This window comes from Malaclemys terrapin, chromosome 2 (assembly GCF_027887155.1).
Source record: "Malaclemys terrapin pileata isolate rMalTer1 chromosome 2, rMalTer1.hap1, whole genome shotgun sequence".
NCBI lineage: Eukaryota > Metazoa > Chordata > Testudines > Emydidae > Malaclemys > Malaclemys terrapin.
Window position 1 is genome coordinate 75715103 of NC_071506.1, and position 26771 is coordinate 75741873.

Sequence of the window (26771 nt, forward strand, 5' to 3'; positions counted from 1 at the left end):
AAACTTCCTTTGACTTCAGGTCCGTGTGAATCTGGCATGTGCAGTAATTGCGGGATTAAGCCATTAACCAGGAATCAGCCTGGCTAAAAATACTCTAACTAATAGAATACTTTTAGACCCAAAGGGGGGTATTTTCTAAACTCCATTTAGGTGAGAAGGAAACTCCATTCGTTCCCATTACATAATTGTTCAGGGACTTTGGTGCACATACTGTACTATACAATACTTTCCATGTGCTTCTTTGGAAATTTCCCTGAGGAGTTTTGGACAGAAGCTGAAGTACATTTCTCCCTGTGATTTGCAAAGAATAACTAACTAACTAACTAAAGCAGAGCTGGCCTTACCTTTTATGGATAGGCCCATGAAGCAAATTTTTCTGCTTTCTACCCACCCTGTTACTGACCTCTCACTCTAGTGGTCACACCATGCTACATAGGCTGGCCTGACAACTTGGGTTTGTTGGTGATAATTCTTTGGGACACCTCCGCTTTTAATTGATTCTTTTAATAGGGAAAGTATGTAGGGGGAATGTCTGGATTCTCCCCTCATCATGCCCACTGCTTCTGCTGCAGTAGTAAAGGAGCCCAGCTGATTGTGCTGATACACAGGCATAGTTGCCCTCATTTAAAAATGTTTTGGAAGGGACAATTGTCCAAATAAACTGCACGCCTGAGGGAGTCCTCAATTCATAGAGTCTAAAGCCAAAAAGGACCAGTGTGATCATCAAGTCTGACTTCCCGTAGATCCCAGGCCATAGAACTTCCCCAAAATAATTCCTATTGAACTAGAGCATGTCTTTAAACATTTTTTTTTAATTGCCAGTGTTGGAGAATCCATTACAAGCCTCGGCAAACTGTTCTGATAGCTAATTATCCTCATTGTTAAAAATGTATGCCTTATTTCTGGTCTGAATTTGTCTATCTTCAACTTGCAGCCATTGGATCTTCTGAAACTTTCTCTGCTAGACTGAAGAGGGCATTATCAAATATATGTTCCCTGTGTAGGTACTTATAGACTGCACTCAAGTCCCCTTTAACCTTGTCTTTGTTAAGCTAAATAGCTTGAGCTCTGTGACTAATCTGCCTGATCACTAGTATTATGTTTATATTCTCTCACTGAGATCTTTGTACCTGGATCAGCCCAGAGGATGTTATTCCCAGTGACAATACATGCGAACGGTGCTCTTACTGTTTTTTACAATAGAACTGGATAAATTGTTGGGCCAGGAAGTCACAAGTTAGATCAGGGGTCTCAAACTCAATTTACCTTAGGGCCAGTGCCAGTCCTCAAATCCTCCCAGCGGGCCAATAACGTCACTGAAGATGCTGTTCAGAAAAGAAAACGTTTATATTGTATTTTTTATTTTGAATTTCTTAAAATAATAAAACTGTCATACAACTTTATACAATTCTTCGCCTGCCAGAGAATTTTTAGTGTTTGCCCGACACCTGGCAACGCTTCAGTTCTGTCAGTTTGTTGATGTTTGGCCTCGGTGACTGAACTGAAGGTGCAAACCTTCAGGATTGCAGCAAGGTGTGCATCAGCTAGTTGTGTTCGGTATTTTGACTTGTTTATATTCATTGTGGAAAAGTGATGCTGCAGCCGTGGCTGACTCTGCCCGGCAACTAATGATGCTGCCTCTATGGCTGACTCTGCCCGGCGACTAGTGGTGGTATCTCTGTCCCTCTCCCCCAGCCAATGGGAGCTGTGGGGGAGTAGTGCCTGCAGCAGACATTGCCGGCAGCGTGTCTGAATGCGTCTCTCCTCAATGGGCTGCAGTGGCGAGGTCTCGGGTCACAGATGGCCCAAGGGCTGGGACTTTGAGACCCCTGAGTTAGATCCTCAATGGAACCTAGAAATCCACCCAAACACTTAGGTTCATGAGAGTGGATACTCTCTAGTCTGAGAATAGGATGGCTTGTACAGATCAGTTTCAGACTGTTGGAGCTTTGGCTAATGTGTGAGTGCTAGATTATCAAATTGTCTTTTAGATGTAGAATAGGAGCTACATCTGGCTGCGCTTATAATCACACAACTGAATTGGCATAGAAGAAATGGTTTCATGGGTACAACGGAGGTCAGAATTTGGCCCTAAACCTGTTTTCTTGATAAGTGTATTTGAAATGTAGGGGTCTTTATGATTAGAAGCCAGGATGGCATAATCACTGGGGAAGAATTGGTCTTTCGATGCAGCAGCTCTTTCAAAAGTTTTATTCTTTGGCTGGTGTTGAGTACCTGACCTTGGCTGTGGCTCTGGAGAGGTCTGCAAGTCTTTAATTCATTCTCTGTCTTCAAAACCTGGATGCTGAACTGGAAGTGACAGCCTCACACATGCTTAGGGATAGCAGAGAGAAGAAGACAAGCTAGTATTGGTCAGATCATTTTGATTGGCAAGGCATGCACAGGGTAGGAGTAAACCTCTTTGGTTTTAAAATCCAAGTTGAGATTTTAGTCAGTCCCTGAGTGGGTGCACAAGGTGAGGAAAGGCACAAAGGGCTCCCCATCATCTTGTGCTGTGGTGCACATGACCGTAATGTCCCGGCGGGTGTTAGGTGCCTAAAAGAGGGTGGGATGAGTATGTGACCATGGCTGTGCCCCCACCCCACTGAGTGAGCTAGAATTCCTCTTCCTAAGAACTCCAGGTACTGTACAGACCAGGAGCACCAGAAGGGCTGAGGAGGAAGGTACACAAGGCAGGCATTAGCCCTAAGTGGAGACCCATATCCTCAAGTGGGTGTTGAAATGTACTTTACCCCTGAAGCTGCAAAAAGTGATCTTATTAGCATGATTAAACACTGAGAATATCACACCAAGAGTCTGGGGGAGAGGCTGCTGGCACAAAGAAATATAGCTAATTTATACAGATCAAAGATAATGTTTACACTACACAATGTCACCCTTTCTATTTAGAGTTACAGGCAATATGCTTAAGTGCCCCTGTAAATGAGAGGCTAGGATGGAAGACAGATTATTATTTTGGTAAAGTGTGTGCTCTGTTATGGGTCCACTTTAAAAAAAAAAAAAAAAAAAAAAAAGTCCCTCAGCCAGCGATCAGTGATTAACAAAGCAGACATGACTTCTAGCTGTTGGCTTTGATTAATAAAAACACTTTGGCGATATTTTTAGTACATGGCAATTACAGAAAAAATACCGTGTTTTCTGCATAATTCAGCTGCAGTAAGCTTTTTGCCAATCTTTGAATCCTGTTCAGTGTGTCTCTCCAAGCACTCTCAGAGGAGCTGGTGAACAAAATACTACCAAGGCACCTGAAAATATCACGTTGCTCCAAAGGCCCGATCCAAGAGCTGGTAAATCCATTGGAAATACTCCCATTGACTTCAATCGGCTTTGACTGACTCAGACCCCAAATGAGACTCAGTAGTAGGGCTACCATATGTCCGGATTTCCCTGGACATGTCCGGCTTTTCACTCTTTAAATAGCCGTCCGGGGGGAATTTCTAAAAATCTAAAAATGTCTGCGATTTCCCCCCGGTCGGCTATTTATCGACCGAAAAGCGGCCGAGCACAGCTCGCATTGGGGCCTCGGCAGCCAAAGCCCCTTTCCGGCTCCCCCCATCCCCTGCAGCCTTAGCACGCCACCCGGCAGCGCTGGGGGGGCGGGGCTGTGCGCCTGCAAGGGAACACGGCAGCGGGGCAGGCAGCGGCGGTCAGAGCCCTCCCCCTCAGCTCGCCGCTCGGCAGTGCTCGGGCAGGGCGCAGCGCTCTTTGGGGTGTGGAGCCAGATACCTGCTCTAAGCCGAGCGGCATGGTAAGGGGGCCGGGGAGTTGGAGAAGGGGGGCAGTCAGGGGACAGAGAGTGGGGGTGGATGGGTTGGGAGTTCGGGGGGAGCTGTCGGGGGGCAGGGGTGTGGAGAGGGGTTGGGACAGTCAGGGACAGGGAGCAGGGGGGATTAGATGGGTCGGGGGTTCTGGGGGGGTTGTCAGCAGGGCCGGCTCCAGGCACCAGCTGAGAAAGCTGGTGCTTGGGGCGGCAGATTGTTGGAGGCGGCACTCGGCCCAATCCTAGGGCGGCACGGCCGCATTTTTTTTTTTGTTCTTGTTCCGCTCCGGCCGCCCTGTAGGGGGCGGCGGTGCGGAGAACCAGAGCGCCTTGCAGGGCAGTCCTCTTCCTTCCCTCCACACTGACTGGAGCGGAGCCCTCGCGGCAGGTGGCAGGAGGTGGCGCAGCAGGAGGGGCCGCGTGGCAGCGCCCCTGCTGTAGCCCTGGCCGCCCCCTTCTCTCTCTCTCCTGCCCGCTCTCTCCCCCTTCCCCCGCCCAGCCGGTCCCCCTGCATCCGCGCTCCGGCCGCGCCGCAGGGTTTTTTTTTTTTGCTTGAGGCTGCCCCCGTGTTTTTTTGGTTTTTTTTTGCTTGAGGCAGCCAAAAAGCCAGAGCCGGCCCTGACTGTCAGGGGGTGGGAGGGAGTGTCTAGGGGGCGGGGCTACCCCCCACCCCCGAGTGTCCTCTTTTTTTGAAAGTTCAGATATGGTAACTCTACTCAGTAGTGCTGTTGAAATCACAAGGCAATTTTCTGAACTATATAACTCTAGCAGGATCTCATTGGAACTTTGTGCTGTGGGAGGGGGAGAGGCAAAGGGGAATATGTGGCTTTTATTTTCCAAACAGGTTGCTAATTTCTTTTGCTCGCCATCTTTTTTCCTCCTTCCTATAGTTGAACAATATATTGGTTCTTTGTCCTGTGCTATGCAAGAGATCAGACTAGATGATCTTTCTGGTCTCTTCTGGCCTTAAAATCAATTAAACTGTTTTGGCCTCTGATCTCGTGCATTTGGACCAAGTATTCTAGATACTGAAGGTAGTTGCACTTAATCAATTTGGAATAGTCCTAGAACTGCACAAATTGTGGGAAGGAACTGTTTTTGTACTTTCTGTTCTCAGCAAAATACCCCGAAACACTTCTGGCAACAGCAATTATGTGAAAGAGAAGAGGAACAAACAATTTATTACCTCCAATATAGCCTTATCCACTTATCTTTTCAAAGACTCTACCTGTGTTAGCATCAGAAAAGATTTTTTTCCCCACCCATCAGGAATCTGGAGGCCTTGAACAAATGAGTTATTGAAATACAATGAGAAAACTAAAATACATATTGTAAATATTCATTTTTTCTGCAAACAGGAATTAATTCAGCTGCCAACAAGAGTGAAATGCACTGTACCACAGAGAAATGATAGGAAGCCATGTGATTTATGTAAAGCACAGCACGAAGTGCATGTTAATGAGACTAAAACTTCAGACACAGCCTGATTCCTCCAACTGTTTATGGCTGGTGCTTAAAGTCTTTGCTCAGAAGCTCTTGCGAAATATTGAGTAGAACTCAAAGTACCTTTTAGCCTCGCAATGTACTATTATTAAGAGGTGGCTTCACTTCAGTGGTAGATGAAGTGATTCCTGGTTTACGTAGGGGTGCATACAGCATGGGCATGGAGGAGGCTGGATGCAGGAGAAGCCTTATGCCTTGCCTATGGCTAGCATGGAACTCTGCCATGCTCAATGAGCTGACAATGAAAGCAGCAATGAAACTGCTAGCTCGCCCGGTCTGTGGTTCAAGTCCCCTACCACTCCCTCTGTGGAGACATGCACTCCCAACCCAATATACAGACCCTTCATGTAAGGTCTGTGGAGGGACAGGATTTCCAGCCAGCTTTCTACCATGATTTAGGAGTGTCCTTCCTGAACCTAAGGAGAGAGAAGGGGAAGGGAGCTGGGAGACTCCACTCCCAAGCCTAGAGATAGTGGCAAGAACTGCCACTTCCCCACCGAGTCTCCAAGAGCAACTTGAGGAACAGGAAGTGTGGGAGGGCGTCCAGGCATGAGCCGAGGGTCTAGGGAGCAGAGATGGCCATGGCAGTTCCTGCAGCTAGCAAAACTAACTGGGGATTTGCTAACTTCCATCTTTCATAATATTCAAAAATTGTTAAGATGGTGAGAACAGCCCTTTAAAATGGAAAACGACGAGAAGGTAGAATGTTTCATCTACTGACTCAAAATAGCCAGTTCACCATTGGATATGTCTGCGTAGTTCCTGATGTAATTCTAAATGGAGTTCCTCTTCCTCAAACTACTATGTGCAGGAACACGCAATATACAAATAGCCCTCTACCTTATCTGTCTGGTCCCTTGAATGCTATGGTGTGCAGCATAGTGACAACCATGATGTTCCTAGGGGATCTGTTCTTAGAGTTATTAAGTTTAATAGAATTCAATTTGTATTTTTTATAATTTCAACCGATATCAGTTTGTTCTTTTTTATCAATTTAGATTTTCACAGCTTTTGAAAAATTATGAGTTTAAGCATTTCTTTTTTGATTTTTATTGATTTAAATTTTCACAGTTGCAGGAAATCTGGGGATCAGACAATGGGAGGAGTCAGTCAATAATTTAATGACCGTAGACATTGAGATTCAAAAAGTTAAAGCTTTATAACAGATTTTGAAGATTATAAAGATTATAACTAAAATCATTTTAGTCAGGATGAATGGCTAGAACATTTTGTGGAATAAAACTTTGAAATGACACACTACACCAGTAGAATGTATACTTATATATATGGGTTGGCTTTTCCTAATGCTCATGCTTGCTTGCTCTTCTTTTGTATTTCATCTAGTTCCTCATTAATTATCATTAATAGCAGTAGTGAATTTCAATGTGTAGAGTTTGTTACAAATTATCCTGTTGTATATGTGTGCAAAAGTGGTAGTGATGGGGTTGAGGGTGGAGGAAGGACTGTTACTCAGGAGGGAAGATTGGGTGGGAAAGCTATATTTGTACAGCACCATTGCTTCTCAACTGCAACAAAGGGTCTAGGGCTTTGTTTCCAGGTCTTGCTAGTTCTCCATGAGGGAAGAATGGGTTGTTTGAAAGACCTATTCTATTTTAAAGGAGAAAGACAAACATTTTATTTTATATTTTGATTCATAAAACATACCAATGAGCTTATGTTTGATCCTTTAATTTCCCTTTTTACAAATACGATGGCTAAATTGACACAGGTGGGATCCTAAAGGCCACATGCAAAAGTACATGCTCTCTTGCATGCATGATTACAGCTAAACGTACACATGGGTTTCTACCTGTCTAGATATCAATTTGCATTTTGGATATGCAATTACAATGGTTGCATATACAATCTCAGTATGTGCATGCACAAATGCATACACACTTTTGCATGTGAAACTGAGGCATTTTCCATTGAAAATTTGGCTCAAAATGTCCTTCCAAAAATTAGCAACAAATATTCAATAAAAAGAATTTGAATATTAGATTTTGAAAAATTCAAGATCTTACCTTTTGAAACTCAGTGTAAAACATTAATATATAATAGATACTAAATTATTTCATAGCATCAATCTTTCATATATGTGTGGAACCAATTATACATTTTATGCATAAAATATGCTTTGCAAAGACTGTGTTTTCATACTACAGACATCCACAATAATCCTAAAAGTTGAAGTTGTGAATTAGTTGTATGTTTTGTGTAGTTTGCATTTATTGCTCAAAGGCAGCTAATGATGCTTATTTTCTAACAGGACTGAGGTCAGTTTATTTTTCCCTCTTTGTAATAGATAAATTTGCTGAATGTAATGCCATAGAGACTTTATCAATGATACAGACCTCTTACTGGGTTTTTCTCTTATTTAATGTTTCATTATGATCTGTACGAGAAACTGTCTCCTATTTCAGAGAATATGCATCTCTTTTATCTTGAGTACATCCTGGAGCATGAGATTTTGATTAACTTTATCTTAGCAGATGTAGCTACAGTTCTGGAGCCTTAAAATTGCTTCTATCATGCAGGGGCTTTCCTGGTCCAAACGGTGAAATCTATTGAATCATTTTGATATCTCATAAAAACAGATGCACAATCGTGCAGGACAGGTGAAATTTTACTGTTAAGACTGTGGAAATGTTGTTAGTCCTAAAATTATCCAGTTGCCCCAGCTGATTTGACAGTTTCATGTGGCAATGATTACAACAGGTTGACTTTGCTTTGTGTGCAGTAACATTTCCTTTCCTTTGGTGTAAATTCCCCAGCCAGGAATATCTTAACTGAGTGAGCAAATTAAAATGCTGAAGTGTTCACATTTAAAAAGATTTAATGCACCATTTATTTAAAGTGTCTCTAATCCAAACATATTAAATTCACTATATACTCGGAATACACTCATCATTTGAACCATTCTGGACCAGATCCTCAGATGATGTAAATAACTATAGCTCTATTGAGGTCCGTGGAACTGCACCGATTTATAATATCTGAGGATCTGGGCTTCCATGTGCAGGTAACTTTAATTGTGCAGCTGGAAAAACAGTCTCTCCTTTTCTTTTCTCTACACCTCTGAGATATAACAGCTTAATCCTGCAGTCCATACTCCTTCCTTCAAAGCTTTCATTGCAGTCTGTTAAAGTTTTCCTTCAGTTACCTCTTCAAAACTTAATTCGTATTCACAGACACATAGACTCTAAGGCCAGAAGGGATCAATGCAAGCTGTCTATGCAAGCTGTAGAATTTTCCCCAGAAGCCGGATTAAAGCATATTCTTTAGAAAGGTATCTAAAGACTCCAAGTGATGGTGAATCATCACCTCCTCTGGTAAGCTGCTCATGTGTTTAATTACACTCACTGCTAGGAAATTGTCTTATTTCAAGGTTGAATTTATCTAACCTCAACTTCCAGCCATTGCATCTTGTTATGCCGGTGCCTGCAAGATTGAAAAGCCTCAGACATCTTTTCCATGTGTAAGTATCTACACACAGTGATCAGGTCACCTCTCGACTTGCTCTTAGATAAGCTGAATAGACTGAGCTCTTTAAGCCTCACATTTTAAGGCTTTATTTCCAGCCCCTCCTTTGAATTTGCTCCAACATTTCCACATACTTCTTGAAGTGGGGACACCAGAACTGGACATGAGTATTCTAGGAATGGCCTTACCAATGCTGTGTACAGAGGCAAGACCACTTCCCTACTTGATATTCCCTCTTTATTACAGCTAAGGATCACACTGGCCTCTCTTTGCTGCAGCATTGCACTGAGAGCTCATGTTCAGACAGTTCTTTATAATGACACTGGAGGGGAGGAGGTTAATGAGGGTCTGTGGATCCAACTGGCCCTGTCCAGCTACACTGGTAACAGATGTCAGATGTGGAGAGGGGAGTTATGGAGAAGGCCCAGCTCAGTTTGGGGCTGACCAGGATGGAGAACAGAGCTTTGCTTCTCCCTTGGTGAGAGAAACCTGGTTTCAGCCAAGAGTCTGAGACCACTTGCTGCCTGGACCAACCTCCTGGTGGATGGAACAACTAGGTCCATGGAGACTGATCAAAGGACTGGCTGCATGAAGACAAGCCCTGCACAAAAGAGTGGGGTTCTGCTGAAGTGTCCTTGGATTGACCCTATTTTGAGTTTTAGGATTCCTTTATTTTTGCACTTTAACACCTGGAAGGAGTGGGACTCAAGTGTGAGTTGAAGGACTAAAACGCCACTGCACCAAACACATTAGAGGCGGCAACTGACCAATGGAAACCCTGCAGCAGTCTAAGTAGTGCCCATTGGGCCAGAAGGGGGCACCATGGAGGTAGGTCCCGGCAGAGACTCCCTAAATCATTTTCTGAGCCATTGCTTGCCAAGAAAATCTCCCATTCTGTAGGTATAGCCTTCATTCTTTCTTCCCAGATGTATTCCCTTGTATTTGGCTGTATTAACATGGATTTTGTTGGATTGCACAGTAACTATTAAAACCAGGCAATTCAGATCACCCTGGAACAATAACCTAACCTCCTCATTACTACCCAGCAATCTTTGTGTCCTCTGCAAACTGTACCAGCAAAGATTTTATATGATCATATATTGTTGATTAAAAACTTGGCATTGGACCAAGAACCAGTCCCGGAGAGATCTCACTAGAAACAACCCTGCTTATTGATGTCTCCCCATTAACAATTACATTTTGAGATCTGTCAGTGAACCAGTTTTTAATTCATCTTATGTATACCTAACAAGTGTTTTCAAGATGTCATTGGTACTAAGTCAAATGCCTTGAAGAAATCCCTAGATACTATATTAACATAGTTGGCTTCATTGACCAGACCCGAGATCTTGTAAAGAAAAGAAAAAAAACAGGTTTGTTTGACAAGACCTACCTTCCATGAAGCCATGTTGACGGACATTCATTATATTTTTAACCTCTAATTCTTTGGTGATTGAGAATTAACTGTTCTATTATTTTGCTTGGGATTGATGTCAGGCTAACTAGTTCCCTGCATCCTCTTTTATTCTTCCCGCTAGATTTCTGCCAATAAACTCCTGTGCAGTACTAACTACACCCACTCTGGTGCCTAATATTAAACAAACAAACAAACAAACAAAAACAACAATAAAATAAGATAGTAACTAACAAGAAATACAATGCAAAAAATCTTTTATAATCTGATTCTTCCCCTTATCACTCTTTAATTGTTCTCTCCTCCATACTTACTTAACCAGTATGGTATGTGGATATTATTTATCTAAAACACCTGTACAGGAACCTCAACATGGCCTCCATTTGCATTCATATAACTTTGCTAGAGCAATAGGTTCTGTGAAGAATTTTATGCCCATGAAAATTTTTGTGCAAAAAGTGCTTGTTTTTACATACACACAAAGGAGTTTTGCATGTTGATCATTTGTAGGATGAGATAGGAAAGGGATAATGTGTAGAAAAATGCCTACGTATGTGATTTATTTATGCACAGAGATTTTTTTTTTTAAATCTGCCTCCAAGCCAAGCTATATTGTTCAGACCCTGCTGTACAGTAGTGGCCAAACTCACAGGCAGGGCAAGGATGAATATATTCCAGCACTGAGAGACGACCTGTACCTGCCAAAAATTGGGGGAGGAGGGCACAAGTAAGGGCAGAGTGAGGGCAGCAGCTTCAGCAGATGTTACTGAGCATGCTCAGTCTGTGTGAGCATGCTCAATACAAGCCAAGCAGTTAAATCTGGGGTGGCACATGACCCTGCATGCCCCCACCAATGCATTGCCTCTGCCAGCACTACTTAGGAAGTCATTATCATTACTTTACATTTGTATTCTTTTGAGTCCTAACAGCATGCCACGTGAGATATATTTTACAAACTGCATCATTCACTGAGGAATAACTAGCTAAATCTGGGCAAGCACTAGGACCCCATTTGGAAAGATCCAGGTTACGCAGGAGCGGCACCAGGGTTTTTGGCGCCGTAGGCGGGGGTCCTTCTGCGCTCCCGGTCGTCGTCGGCAATTCTGTGGTGGTGGTGGGGGGTCCTTCCGCGCTCCCGGACTTTGGGGCACTTCGGTGGCGGGTCCCGGAGCAAGTGAAGGACTAGCCGCCGAAGACCCGGAGCGCGGAAGGCCCCCCCGCCGCCGAATTGCCGCCAAGGGCAGCAAAATGCAGCCCCCCCAAATCCTGGCGCCCTAGGCAACTGCCTAGGTCGCCTAAATGGAAGTGCCAGTCCTGACTATACCACTTAGAGACTTAACTGTTTGGTGCAGGAACTGACATTTCATCATGTCTGCAAAAAGAACAGGAATACTTGTGGCACCTTAGAGACTAACAAATTTATTAGAGCATAAGCTTTCGTGGGCTACAGCCCACTTCTTTGGATGCATATGATATATCATGTCTGTGTACGGTAGCTAGCACAATGGGGCCTCAGTTCTTGCTGGGGCTTCTAGTCACTGCCTCAGTACAAATACATACAATAATTCTGCACTATATAAAGTTTTACATTTTGTTTCTTTCATCTACTTATGTCTTATTTTCAACTACTTTTAAGCTTTTGCAGGCAGGGGTTGTCTTTACTATGTCTGTAGAACACCTGTGAGAGTGGGATACTGATTTGATAAGTGCTAATTTAATAAAAATTAGTGATAATTTCCCACAAATGCTTGTAGTCATTGGAAGATAACCATTGTTAATGTTGTTTGATTTTTAATCCTTGTTCTTCAGTAGTGGGCCCATAGTAAATAGAGGTTTGAACCAAAGGCCACTGGAGTCAGTAGAAGTAATCTTTCCATTGACTCCAATGGGCTTTGGATCAGGCCTTAGGTTCTGGATACTTTTTACAAACCTCAGGGAGTTATTTATTGCCTTATGGAATGATTTCATTACTTAGATAGGACATCTTATCAATCTAAAAATGTATTTATACCTTTTTTGTTAAGTTTATGAATGTTCTTCAAAGTCACCTCTTCAAACTGGCCCTCATCCAGAGTCGTATTTCTCTGTGACCCAGTCTGGATTAGTGTCCTCATAGTTGCTGCTACGGCAGTTTCAGCAATGCTGAATTACAGCCTGAGTCTAAAGTTAGAGAAATCATTATCTTTCTCGTTTTAGTGTTTGGAACAGTTGGCCCAAAGCCCACAGTTAGATTATCAGAAGGTCACAAAGTCTGTTCCTGCTTGATTTTAATGTCCTGCCTGGGCTTTCATTGGATAGATGAGTGCACAGTTTGCCAAGGGAGATGGTATCACCTTCACCAGAAGATATTCAAGGCCAGAAATGACATCCATCTATCAAGAATGGTTTAACAATAATTAAATCAATCACATCCTGAGGGGGAGGGGGAGAGGGAGAATGGGTTAGATGACCCATCAGATCTCCCCGTATTGGTGTTAAAGTTACACCCACTTACAATCACTTCTCTGTGGTGTATATAGCTGATACATGAGTAAAAGGAATATACAAAAATATTAATAAATCACTTAGGCCGAATGATGATTTCTGGATAAAGAGAAACATAGATTTCTAAATAACTAGCATATTCTGGTCAAATGCTATTTTTCTAGTCAAGTACAAATGCTCTGTCCTTTCACTACCTAAAATGTTTCTTTGGAACCCAAATGTGAAAGTCCAGAATCTTGTATCCTATTCAAAATGTATTTGGTTGAGAAAAGGTTATACACTAAATATAATATTGGGGATACAATAAAATTGTGAATGCTAACAAACATACCAGTCAAGTACAGCTGGCTTTAAAAGATAAGACCATACAGCTGAGAGTATTCATCCCTACTGTATAGATTGATTTGAAGAGTAGTCATAATTGTTCCTACAATTCTACATTTGATCAATGTGTCTTTAGGACACAAACACCGGGAATCCAAAGGTCTAATAAATAAAAATTAAATGCATAAAGACTTGATTAACTATGGCTTAATCAAATTTAACATCTCTCATTCTTTTAGGGGCACTTCATTGTTTATATATAAGCATTATATATATATATATATATATATATATATATATATATATATAAACAATTAAGTGTTTTGTGTAGTAAATGATCAAGGTGCTTCCTTTACACTCTAGATTTGGTGAAATCAGCCTTTGCCACTCAAACATTTGCACAATTTGATCTTGTAAATGGTTTCCACTATGCTTTTGTAACCTTCTGAATCAGCTTTTTGGTCCTGTCTATACTGGAATGTGGTGGGGGTGAGGGTTTTTTTGGGGAGGGAGGTGTGTATCGGTGTATTTTCACCAATGGAGGTACACCAGTGCACCAGCCCCACCCTGCTGCACCTGCATGTCATGTCAGGAATGGAGAAGGCATTTAAAAGGAGGAAACTCCATTCAGTAGTGGGCAGCCCTGGAAAGAGAGCAGGTTGTTGAAGGGAGCCCTAGGGAAGCAGCTGGAAGAGCCTGGGAGCTACCAGAGATTCTGCCCTCACAGAAAGTGAAGACAGATCCCCTGTGGTAAAAAGGGGGAAGAGATTGTATCCTAATACCTGTGCTGGAGACCCAAAGAACTGTGGAGTGGACTATAACCCATCCAGCGCCCCTCTAAAGAAAGGGAGGCCAAATATCTTGGCTAGAACTGACTACAGGCTTTTTTTCTTCTTCTTCTTCACCCTTTTGTTTAATCTTTTGTTTGTGCTGGCTTATTTGTCTGTTTCACTTGGGATTCTGAAATGGGGAGAAATAATCAGAAGGCCTCGGCTGGCAGGCTGAGAGCCAGTCATTGCTAAGCTGACATCAAATGCTTCTGATGGAAGGATTGGACTTGTGTGTCTGCACTTTTTGTGTAGCATCCAATGGGGGGCACAGATCTCTGACATCCGTCTTTCACAATTTTTTTGACTTGATCAAAGAATTTTAATAATTAGTGATATATTGATTTTTCCATTACAAAACCTTTGTTCTTGACTTATTGTCAATCACTTTCAAGAGCTGGTGATGGGACACTAGATGGGAAGGATTCTGAATCACTACAGAGAATTCTTTCCCAAGTGTCTGGCTGGTGGGTCTTGCGCATGTGCTCAGGATCTAACTGAATACCATATTTGGGGTCAAGAAGGAATTTTCCCTCAGATCAGATTGGCAGTTGAGAGTTTTTCACCTTCCTCTGCAGCATGGGGCATGGGTCACTTGTGGGTTTAAACTAGTTAAACCATGGCACCCTCCTTAGGCCTGAGGCCTGCTATGGCTAAGCTGAAATCTTACAGGCCTTAGCCTAATATTCAGCAGGGACACTGTGATTTAACACAGAACTATCAATTCAATTTAAGGAAAGAATCATAGAATATCAGGGTTGGAAGGGACCTCAGGAGGTCATCTAATCCAACCCCCTGCTCAGAGCAGGACCAATCCCCAGACAGATTTTTGCCCCCGATCCATAAATGGCCCCCTCAAGGATTGAACTCACAACCCTGGGTTTAAATGCTCAAACCACTGAGCTACAACCTCCATAATTTATGCTCCTTTTTCAGTTTCACTGGGTTGGATTTCCATTTTTTGAAAAGCGTTGGCTGGAATAACCTATTCAGAATCTTGTATTACCCTTATCACTGTAGGAGCTGACAGCCTTCCAGTAGTGTGTTAATTGTTGTTAAACTGTGCAATTTAACTGTAGTATTTTCCTCTGCTTTTCTAAGTTCTTTATTGTTTTAAGGATGCATGCCTCTTGTGGTTCTGTTATCCTGTGCTAAGCCTCCACGCTGAGTTTTTCAGGATTTTAATTTCATCTTTGACTTAAAGGATATTGTTTTGACTAGGTCCCTCAGTTTTTGTTTTACATCCCCATTTCTAATGCTTAGTGTCTTTTGGACTAATTTTTCTCCCGAGGATGTTGTACTTAATTAGCCTGTAGTTCCTGACATTTGCAAATTTAGGGCGAGACTAATTAAAATCTTGGGAGAGAGATGCATGTTTTAAAATAGATTGTACTGCACAGCTTGTACACATGTTGGTTTTATTCTGGGCTCAGAAGGCCTTTCTCAGTATCCCCTTACATAAACCAATGGAACTTGTGTATATAAACATGCTTTTGGCAGATGAGAGTTTGTAGCCTGAGCCTGCCTGGGGGAATGGTTGAATTTTAAAGCCAGATGAGCTAGTTACCAGCTCTTTGTAGTTCTGAAATACAGGCACAGAGCATAATAGGCTTTTGGAAACGTGAGTGCATTCATTGCCAAAACACACCTTGACCTGACACTGCTTTAGGTGAAATGGATTTTCTTCTTCATTTCTCATTTTGAAATTGCAATTCTTGACCAATTCAGAGCTCATGCAACTCGTTCAGAAATCTGACACTTATCTGAGAGAACTCTTGTCTGTATATATCTTTTAAGTATTCAATACAGTTTATTTCTGAATGATGCTCAGAATGGTTCATAGTAGATTATGGTCTCTCTGTGTGAATGAAAGTTTACAATATATCTGGGATTTCTGACTTTTGGTGTTTGTATTCCAATTCTGGTATTTACTCTCATATTTTTGCTTTATACATATACACTTCTTTAAATGGTGGGTTTTAACCAATGTTTTTTAAAAGCAGCTATCAAAACTTCATCAATTAGCTGTGCAACAGCAGTTCATATGAATTCATTCATTTGAGTCAGCTGCTGGCTTAAATATTTTAACTGCTTTAAAAATCTTTAAATGTATTTTTTAAAAACCAGAGGCCTGACTAATCCATCAGTTGCCTGTGTGCAACTCCCATAGAATTCTTTATTCTAGATACTGGTGATGAGATGAGTCACCACAGATTAAGTTTTATAGATTTATTAGAGTTAAACTAAACTAAACTTCTTTCCTTTAACTCTATCTCTAAAGGAAGGCTGCACACAGTAAAGTCAATATAAACCAATTATTTGGGCTAGGAAATAGAAAAGTCTATTGTTGATGGTCAGAAGAGAATTTCCTCTGATTTTGCATTTTTCCTCAGGTTTTTACAAGGGCAATGTTTGCCCTTCTCTGACATGAGAAACAGATAGGATTAAGATGCTAGAGCTGTCCTCAAAAAGCTCCAGATACAATGGAGCCTGGTATGCTTCTTATCTGAAACAATTATCCAAGTACAGAATAGCTATGTACAAGGTAGACAAGATGAAAAGTGAGGAAGGCATAGAGTCACTTCAGCAGATGCATTAGTCATGGTAATGTCTTATGCCCACAGTAGTTTGGAAGTATGTTTCTCACATATGCTGTTTTAGCTAACACCACTTCTTTCCTCTTTCCTTCCATTGCAAGATGAGCATTGCTGTATGCATTGGATTTTTTACTGCCTGGAGCCCCTATGCCATCATAGCCATGTGGGCAGCTTTTGGCTCCATAGAAGGGATTCCTCCACTAGCCTTTGCTGTGCCAGCTGTCTTTGCAAAGTCCTCAACACTCTACAACCCAGTTACCTATCTTCTTCTGAAGCCCAATTTCCGAAGCACCCTTGCCAAAGATTTTGGAGTTCTCCAGCAATTATGCATCAGGACTTGTTTTTGCCTCAAGGCCCTACAGAGTTGCAGTTACAGGTCAGTTCTGGAAATCGGCCTGAAATCATTTAAAGGGAGAAATGAGTCCAGCTGTAACTCAGTGCAGACTGTGGAAGGATGTTCTTACTTCCCTTGTGAAAAGTGCAGTGATACTTTTGAATGCTTTAAGAACTATCCAAAATGCTGCCAGGAGAGGTTAAGCACTATGGAATATACTCCTCAAGAAAGTGTGTCTTTGGAGAGTAGTCTCCAAGCAAAACGGAAGCAGGATGCCAAGAAATCTGTAAAGGTGGTTGTCCAAGGCGAAAAAAACACTCAAAATGATAACTTTGAAATCACCTTGGAAACAATACCTGCACACAGCAGATTTGCAAATCTTTAGAGTCTGGAGGGTTTCATTTAAGAAACAGTAAAGTAATGGTACCAGACTTCTGAATGTAACCTTTTCTAAACAACCCACCCACTGCCCATTTTCTATACAGTTTTCCTGGTTCCCTCACGTGTCCTTTGATAGAATGCCTAATGGAGCATGAACTTGTTAAAAAGGATGTTTGACTCTCACAATGCAGACTTCAGTAAGTATCTTGTGCTAACTGTATTCAAACAGTACTATTGCAATTAATCTTCTTCCCACTTTGAGTTTCAGAGCTCTTGTTTACTTTGTTTTCAAGGAAACAGACCCCTGGATATTCTGAGGACATTTCTGTAAGGCGTTGTTATTCTTTCTAAAAGTTGTATGTTTTATATTCTGTTCACTCAAGGCAAATAGCATAGGGTTACCATCCGTCCGTATTTCCCTGGACTTGTCCGGCTTTTGCGTCTCTAAATAGCCGTCCGGGAGGAATTGGTAACAAGGTTAAAAGGTCCGGGATTTTCCCCCTCCCATCCCTCCCTCCCTTCCATGCAGAGTGCGGCTGCTGATTGGGTGGCTGGGCCTGATTGAGCCGCTCCCATTGGCCTCCAGCAGCCAGAGCCCTCCCCTGCTCCCCCCTGCTGCCTGCAGCGTGTTTTGCCTACACGTGGACGTGGGCATGATAAGGGGAGTCCCAGGGGGCAGTCAGGGAGCAGGGGGAGGGTTGGATGGGTCCCCGGCCTCCACCTGCCACCCCCCCTCCGCGCATCCCTCCCCTATGGGTCCCCCCCGCCTGCCTCTCCCTTGCCTGCTTGTACTGCCAGAGCCAGCAGCAACTGCTGTCTGCTGCCCCCGGGTCCTAGTGCCCCCCATCCACTAATGGCAAGATAGGCTGCCTTTACCCTGCCCTTCCACCCTAGCCCCGAGCCTCTCCAACACCCCAAACCCCTCATCCCCCCGCACCCTAATCCTCTGCCCCAGCCCTGAGCCTCCTGCATCATGAACCCCTCATCCCCAGCCCTGAGCCCTCATCCCCCCCACACCCTAATCCTCTGACCCAGCCCTGAGCTCCCTCCTACATCATGAACCCCTCATCCTCAGCCCCACAGCTCTCACCCTTGCACCCCCTCCTATCCCCAAACTCCCTCCCAAACCCCCTCCCCCTTCCCACACACCCCCTCCTGCCCTAAAACTCCCCCCCAAAGCCTGCACCCCCTCCCTTTGCACTGTCTCCCATCCCCAAACTCCATCCCAGAGTCTGCACCCCTCACCCCCTCCCGCATACCCACCCCCTGCCCCAGCCCGGAGCCTGAACCCAGCACCCAAACTCTATCCCAGAGCCTGCACCCTGCACCCCTCCTGCACCCTAATCCCCAGCCCAGGACCTGCACCCCAGACCGCCTCCCCCCATCCAACCCCCCTCCCAGAGCCTTAGGCAGGTGGGGGGGGCGGGTTCTGGGCACCACCAAAATTTCTACTATCCTGCCACCCATGCGAGTGGATAAGGGTCGGGGCAGTCAAGGGACAGGTAGGGTGGGGGACAGTTAGGGTGGGGGGTTCTCAGCAGGGGGCAGTCAGGGGACAAGAAGCGGGGGGGTTGGGAGTTCTGAGGGGGGCAGTCAGGGGTTGGGAAGTGGGATGGAGTGGATGGGGGCGGGGCTAGGGCGGGGCTCCCCCCCCCAGTGTCCTCTTTTTTGATTGTGGAAATCTGGTAACCCTAAAATAGCATAATGCATATAAGAATTTTAAAAAGACAACCTCATGCTGTTCTAACTGTAACAGAAATTAAAAGGTAGATGCTGTATGAAATGCCTGTTTTCCAAAAAGCCCTGGAGAATAATCATGTATGCTGCTTTCAATGTCGGTACCAAAGATAATTTTGTTCCTTACCATGAAGAGACAAAGAGGCAACTTTTGCTCCAATTTACACTAGAGTAAAATCAGAGTAACTGTTGATTTTTAAACAGATATACTCCATATTTACACTGGTGTAACTGACAGGAATTTGACCCAGAAATATCAAAATAATAGTCCCAGTTTCCTAGTAAGGACCTTGGAATAACTGGGGTGAAGAGAAGGAGTAGGGAGAACTCAAAGGGTGAGACTCTGGATAATTTGGTAAGCTGGGCTCAAGCAAACAATATGAGTTTTAATACCGTCAAATGTAAATGTACTCATCTAGGAACAAAGAATGCAGGCCATACTTACAGACGGAGAACTCTATTCTGGGGAGCAGTGACTCTGAAAATATTTTGGGGGGTTATGGTGGATAATCAGCTGAAAATGAACTCCCAGTTCAAAGCTGTGATCAAAAGCATCCTTGGATGCATAAACAGACAAATGTCGAGCTGGAGTAGAGAGGTTATTTTACTTCTGTCTTTGGCATCAGTGTGACCACTGCTGAAATACTGTGTCCAGTCTGGTACCCACAATTCAAGAAGGATGTTGATAAATTGGAGAGAGTTCAGAGAAGAGCCATGAGAATTATCAAAGGATTGGAAAACATGCCTTATAATGATAGACTCAAGGAGCTCAATCTATTTAGCTTAACAAAGAGATGGTTAAGGAGTAACCTGATCATAGTCTATAAGTACCCAGGTGGGGAACAGAAATTTGATAATGGGCTCTTCAATCTAGCAGAAAAAGGTATAACACGATCCAATGGCTAGAAGTTGAATCTAGATAAATTTAGATAGGGGAGTAAGTTTTTAAAAATGAGGATAATTAACCCTCTTACCAAGGATTGTGGTGGAGTCTTCATAACTGTAAATCTTCAAATCAAGCTTAGATTTTTTTTTTAAAGACATTCTTTAGTTCAAACAGGAATTACTTTGGGGAAATTCTATGGTGTGTGTTATACAAGAAGTAAGACTAGATGGTCATAATGGTCTCTTCTGGCCTTAGAATCTAGGAATATCAGATGGTGTAAACCAGTGCAGCTTTGCACTGATATTGATGGAGCTGCACAGTTTTACACTAGCTGAAGATCTGGTGCCTTTGGTGCCGGGGTTTGGTTTACAATTTAAGTCTTGCTGGATAGAAATACGCACGTTTTTTTCTTTGTGTTTGTTCCTAGTCTCTTTTACCTCCTCCTTTCTTGTTATCCTTCCTCCTCAGTGGTGCTCCCTTTTGCAGCACATTATAGATCTCTGTCAGGGTTGTGCAGCTGCAGAGGTTATGATGTTCACTTGCTTAACCCTGGTGTTTTGTTTTTTGTTTTTCCGGAGATAGGAGAGAGAGAGACCAAAAAAAAAAAAGACTTCTAAAACTTAGGGTTGCCAACATTGTATTTCAAAAGTAAGGGACTGTTTTCTTAGCATCTCATGCCCCACCTCTCATCCCAATATTATTATTATTATTATTAATAAGCATGACTCACTTATATTCGCCTGGGGTATTTCTTGCTGCTTTTTGCAGCATTCAGCAACTCCTGATCTTGTTGTACAGAGATGAAAAAATAAGGGACATCCCTTGTAATAAGGGACTGTTGGCAACACTACTGACACCCCTACTAGTGAGTGTAGTGGGCTGGGGAGGAGGTTGGTTCATCTAGCACCACCACCACCCTTTTTTCTATACTGCCACGGCTCAGTCAACAAGAAGTGCTATATCATTTCCTATCATGGAAGCAGAGGGCACCCTGACAGTGCCAGGCTACCATCTTGGTCAGACCACAGCCCTGTAGTTCAAGTATGCAGTCATCATTACTTAATATTTATATTGCAGTGGTGCTCAGAGGCCTCTCTCAGGATTGGGGCTGAATCGTGCTAGGTTCTGTATAAACATACACAAAGCTGCAGTCTTTGTCCCAAAGAACTTGCAATCCAAGTAGTTAGTCTTATGTTCCTCAAGAGACACCACCCAAACCACCAGTGAAATAAACTGCATGTGTTTAGTTCTGTAAATAATCATGTGGCACCAGCACATTTCGTTGAAGTTTCTATGGTGGCTCATAGGGAAAGTACTTGAATGCCAGTGACCTAACCATTTAAACTCTACCAGCGATTCTGAGTAATCGTCGTCATCATGTTCCCGTTATTCCTTTAGCGTTTAGGGCAATGATGAAGCTCCTCCACTCCTGTCTGTTTCCGGCAAGTCTTTCAGTGGCCCAGGTTTTTCAGGTCGGCTTCCGCAGCTCTTCGCCATGTTGTTTTCAGGTGGCCTCGTTTTCGCTTGCCTTCAGGTGTCCATCTTATTGCTACTCTGATGATTAAATCAATTTCCATCCAAAGCACATGACCGATCCATCTCCAGCGCCTCCTGGCAATGATGGTGCTCAGATCCTTTTGGCTGCACTGGGTCAATAGATCTTAATTTGAGATTGTTCTGGGCCAAAAGATACAGAGGATTTTTCTGAGGCAGGTTGTATGGACTGAAGACAGTTTGGACATGTCATACTTTCTCATTCCCCAGCATTCTGCACTATAAAGTAATGTTGAAAGTACACAGCTCTGATAAATCTTGAGTTTGGTTTTGGTGTTGTATTTTGATGGTTTCCAGACCGTATTCCCCCCTGAAATTCTGAGTAAGCCGCTATTTAAATGGATATTATTGCAACAGATAGTATACAGCTTGTTTACTTGGGACCTATTGTGTGGCTTCTTGCCCTCTACTTAAACTGTCTCCCCCTTCGCCCTCCATCTATTCCCATGTACATGATGCTTTTGATGCTAGTTTCCCATAGTTGCAGAATATTTAAAATTACATGAGTAGCTGTTTGTTGCAGACTATAAAACATTTAGACTGTATTAGAGAAAAAGCTCGTGTGTGGCTAAAACACCACGTCTCTTTAAGAGCCATATTACCCTATAAATGAGCTGTTTTGTTTTTTGAAGGATGTGCAAATTAAAACTGAAGTTTCGATTAGCATCACTGAGGTTAAAGGAAGTTCTGCCATTGACTTCAGGTGGAATAGAATGAGGCCCTAAACTAATTATGGAACCTGGCCACATGTCACCTTGCGCATACGCTAAGAAGACGACTCTATGCCCTGTGGGTGTCTACATAGCATCTGGGAGGGTACTTCTCGGCCTGGGTAGACCCAGGCTAGCCCTGCTCGAGCTGGCACACTAAAAATAGCAGTGTGGCCGTGGCAGCCTGGGTGGCAGCTTGGGCTAGGAGCCCTAATACTATCCCAATGGACTTCCCCAGGGGGTGCTCAAACAGCTAGCCTGAGCTGCTCTCTGTGCTGTTGCAGCCATACTGCTGTTTTTAGTGTGCTAGCTCAAACAGTGCTAGCGCATCTCTCTGCATGTGCTGGGAAACACCCTCCCACTACTGTGTAGATATTCCCTGCGAGGAGTCCTACTGGTTTCAGTGAGATTTCTTACCACATGCACACAAGTCTCTAGAGCAGGGGTGGCCAACCTGTGGCTCTAGAGCCACATGCGGCTCTTCAGAAGTTAATATGTGGCTCCTTGTATAGACACTGACTCCGGGGCTGGAGCTACAGGCGCCAACTTTCTAGTGTGCTGGGGGTGCTTGCTGCTCAACCCCTGGCTCTGTCACAGGCCTGGCCCCCACTCCAACCCTTCCCACCCTCTCCCCTGAGCCTTCCGTGCCCTCACTCCTCCTCCCCAGAGTCTCCTGCACACCACGAAACAGCTGATTAGGAGATGTGGGGAGGGCGGAGGAGGCACTGATCGGCGGGGCTGCCGGTGGGCAGGAGGCGCTGGGAGTGGAGGAGCTAATGGGGTGGGGGTTGCTGACATATTACTGTGGCTCTTTGGCAATGTACATTGGTAAATTCTGGCTCCTGCTGAGGCTCAGGTTGGCCACCCCTGCTCTAGAGGACTGGGGCCGTAGATGGTTGGCTCACTACTATGAGATGAATGACCTGTACATTGTGATTATCTGGAATACGATAAGAATGCAGGACTATATAAAACAGGAAAAAACAACTAGTAGGCTGGGATTTTCAAAGCACCCACCTTCCTTAGGCCTGTCAATATTGGTTGTAATATTTTCCCCTATTTAAAACACTCAGGAAATTCTGAAGCCTCTCACTGTATCTCCTATTTGTGCCAAGCTGTACATCACCTATCTGATGAGCTAATGTTCGGAATAACCAAATTGAACAGTGAAGATTGTTTTTGTTTGTTTGTTTGTTTGCTCAATAAAAGCAAATCAGAAAAAAAACCCTCAGGCTTTCAATTGAAAACACATGTTGGGGGCGGGAGGAATAAGAATAGTTTGCACTATACAGTGTCTATGTTCTCTAGGAAATTCATGAGTATTTATACACTGATTATTATATAATGTATAGACATAAAGTTAATGTATCACTGTTTCTTCCCTCCAAATCTCCATTGGAGTGCCTGAACTAGTCATAGGTTCTGAGTGTGGAGTAAAACATTTGCTTAAAAACCAACATGTCACTTTCAACTTTTCTTTTCCCCACAGTTCAGATTTCAGATGATGGGTAGAACATTTTTTGTTTTACAGTGAACATCGAACCCTCAGCTTATTCCTTTTTGGAGTTAATGGGAGCAGGATTGTGCCTTTGAAGAGAATTATGAAGCAATGCCCAGTGTCCCCAAGCAATCAGACTGACAGTCAAATTCTGAATTATGTTTGTTGTTTGAAAAAAGTTCTTTTTACATTAAATGCTTTTTCTGGTGTAATCAGTCACAGAAAATTCTTCCCAACCTGTCTGCCTTTGGATTGGTCCATCTATCATTTTTCAGAGTTAGACTATTGTTATGAGTTACTTGCAAATAAATGTATTTGCAAATCATGATGCTGCTGATTACAGGGTCTTCTTGACATTATGTATTAAGGTCTTATGAAAAACGCTGGAGTCAATTATTGGAAGAAAAATTTGTTTTTCAAGGTGAAACAATAAAAGGAGTGATATCATCATGTAGGTGGAGTGAATTCATGCTTACTGTTGCTGATGATGTGGTGCGATTTTTAAATATATTGAGTAAAATCAACTTTTAAGGACAGGTTTCAGAATAAATGTCAATAATAACAGCAGTGGTAGTAAAAGCAAGGGGATTTCTGTTGCAGGTAGTAGTCTTTCATGCCCAACACAAAGAATATAGTAAAAAATGTTATGCCTATCTACAGAAGTTGGTAGAGTAAATGATATTACCTTACCCACCTTGACTCTCTAATGTCCTGGACTCAATATGGCTACAACAACACTTTGAAATACCACACCTCTCAAAGTTTAAACATTTTGTAAGAGAATGTGATTACTCAGGATATTTGTACTGGAATATGAAGCCTTTGGCTCTTAAGGTCACCAATTCAAATGTGATCCCAATCAGAAGTGATTGAAAGTCATTACCATCTGGTGGCTGTTTGAAAGGTTTGGTGATACACGTGGGTGATTTCAGATCCTAGCAGATGGCTAACCTCCTCACACACACAAATGCTATCACAACTGCCATGAAATGGCACTTTTGTTGTCAGGCAGGTGGTCAGTAGGAATGATTGATGTTAATATTACCGGTTAGTTTAGAACTTTAAAAATAAACACCTTTGATTTAAAACCAGCTGATGATTACGTACATGATTATAATTGTTATAAAGAGGACAGTGATCAGTTTTTCTCCATGTTCACTGGAAGTAGGACAAAAAGTAAGCAACTTGGTTTGCAGCATGGGAAATGTAGGCTAGATATTAGGAAAAACTAGGAGCATAGGCTCTGACTCCATGGGTGCGCCCCCATATCAGCCCCTCCCCCTCCCCCCAGTCACCAATCAGCATCTCTCCCTCCCTCCCAGTGCCTCCTGCCTGCCACGGAACAGCTGTTCAGCGACTTGCAGGAGGCGCTGGGGGCAGGGGAGAGCAGCGAGGATGGGGAGCACTTGGGGGGGATGGAATGGGGTGGGAAGAGGCGGGGGGGCAGGGCAGGAAGAGACAGGGCAGGGTGGGGCATTGGGGGAAGGGGTGGAGCCTGGGTGGAGCCCCCCTGGAAATTAGAAAGTCTGGGTCTATGACTAGGAGTGTTGGGGTGTGCGGTAGCACCCCTTGGTTTGAAGTGGTTTCCATTATATACAGGGTTTGCAGTTTGGTTAAATGGCTCTCAGCTCCCCCACTGTACAAATTGTTCCAGTGTCCCTTCCCCCTTCTGCTTGACGACTCTGTTTACTGCTTACATGCAAATTAAGATAAGCATACACTGCTTTGTTCAAGACAAGTATGTTGACCAGTTTGATGCTACGTGAGTCTGAACATGTATTTTTAACATCATATGGGGAAATGTATAACTTTACATATAAAGCACATCCTACCATGCCAATGCTTACCAGCAAGTTATGAGTTTTTAAATGATCCCTCACACGGCATACTTTGCATAAAAGATTATTACAATAGGGTGTAGAATGTGAGTACAGAGCGACGTTCACTACTGATCCCTGCTACTGCAGAAATCTTACTCTTGCTATCACAGGCATCTCTTCATTTCCATTTGTGACAATTTTTCCTGTGGTCTTATGCCCTGTGTCTCTCTTTCTGCCCCACCAGTTAAAAGATTAGTGCTACTGGGATTAATGTGCATTATCAACAAAGGGCTCTTCACCCAGCTGCGTTCTGACTGCTGCTGCTGCTAACTAGAAATCCATTTCCCTAGAAGTACAATCTTTTTGGTTCTGACTTATTTCTGATTTATGTAGCTTTCCCCTTTAATTTTGGGCTGTAAATACTATATCTTTCTATCTTACATATTTTGTATGGGGTTCTATATCCATTTGCCCCTCCTTCTTTGGAATAGGGGTCTGTCTCTTTACAAGTCCATAAAGCACCATGCATATTTATGGTCCTATCTTAATATAGAAAATATGAAAAATAATCATTATAGACCCATAGACTTTCAGGTCAGAAGGTGATCATCTAGTCCAACCACCGCCACGTTGCAGGCCACAGAACCTCACCCACTCACACCTGAAATAGACCCCTAGCCTATGGTTGAGTTACTGAAGTCCTCAAATCATGGTTTAAAGACTTCAATTAACAGAGAATTCACCATTACACTAGTTTAAACCTGCAAGTGACCTGTGCCCAATGCTGTAGAGGAAGGCAAAATCCCCCAGGGTCTCTGCTAATCTGACCAGGCAAAAATTCCTTCCTGGCCCCAAATATGGCCATTAGTTAGATCCTGAGCATGTGGGAAAGACCCACCAGGCAGATACCTGGGAAAGAATTCTCTGTAGTAACTCAGAGCCCTCCCCAACTAATCTCCTGTCTGGCCATTGGGGATTTTTCCTATGGCAATCACTGATGGGCCACATGCCATCATAGGCAGCTCCATCATACCATCCCCTCCATAAACTTATGAAGCTCAGGCTTGAAGCCAGTTAGGACTTTTGCCCTCACTGCTCTCCTTGGAAGGCTGTTCCAGAACTTCACTCTAATGGTTAGAAACCTTCACCTAACTTAAAGTCTAAATTTGTTGATGGCCGGTTTATATCCTTTTGTTCTTGTGTCCACATTGGCACTTAACTTAAATAACTCCTCTCCCTCCCTGATATTTATTCCTCTGATGTGTTTATAGAGAGCAATCATATCTCCCCTCAGCCTTCTTTTGGTTAGGCTAAACAAGTTAAGCTCTTTGAGTCTCTTTTGATTAAATAGGTTCCTCGGATCATCCTAGTAGCCCTTCTCTGTACCTGTGCCAGTTTGAATTAATCTTTCTTAAACATTGGAGACCAGAATTGCACA

The 26771-nt window shown here is 43.2% G+C and overlaps 1 protein-coding gene across 7 annotated transcripts in view; it reads left to right on the forward strand.

Annotated features, from left to right (window-relative positions):
- The window catches only part of LOC128831059 (opsin-5-like), a 101211-nt gene extending 77248 nt beyond the window's left edge, over window positions 1-23963 (forward strand). For 5 of the 7 annotated variants that reach the window (XM_054017137.1, XM_054017136.1, XM_054017138.1 and 2 more), the window contains one exon: window positions 16515-17319. In XM_054017137.1, coding sequence (XP_053873112.1) covers window positions 16515-17132 — 618 coding nt within the window. In that variant the 3' untranslated portion in view covers window positions 17133-17319. Of the gene's footprint in view, window positions 1-16514; window positions 17326-23504 lie in introns of those variants that run through there. The other 2 variants (XM_054017141.1, XM_054017142.1) reach the window with 2 other exon arrangements.
- The last annotated feature ends 2808 nt before the right edge of the window (window positions 23964-26771 follow it).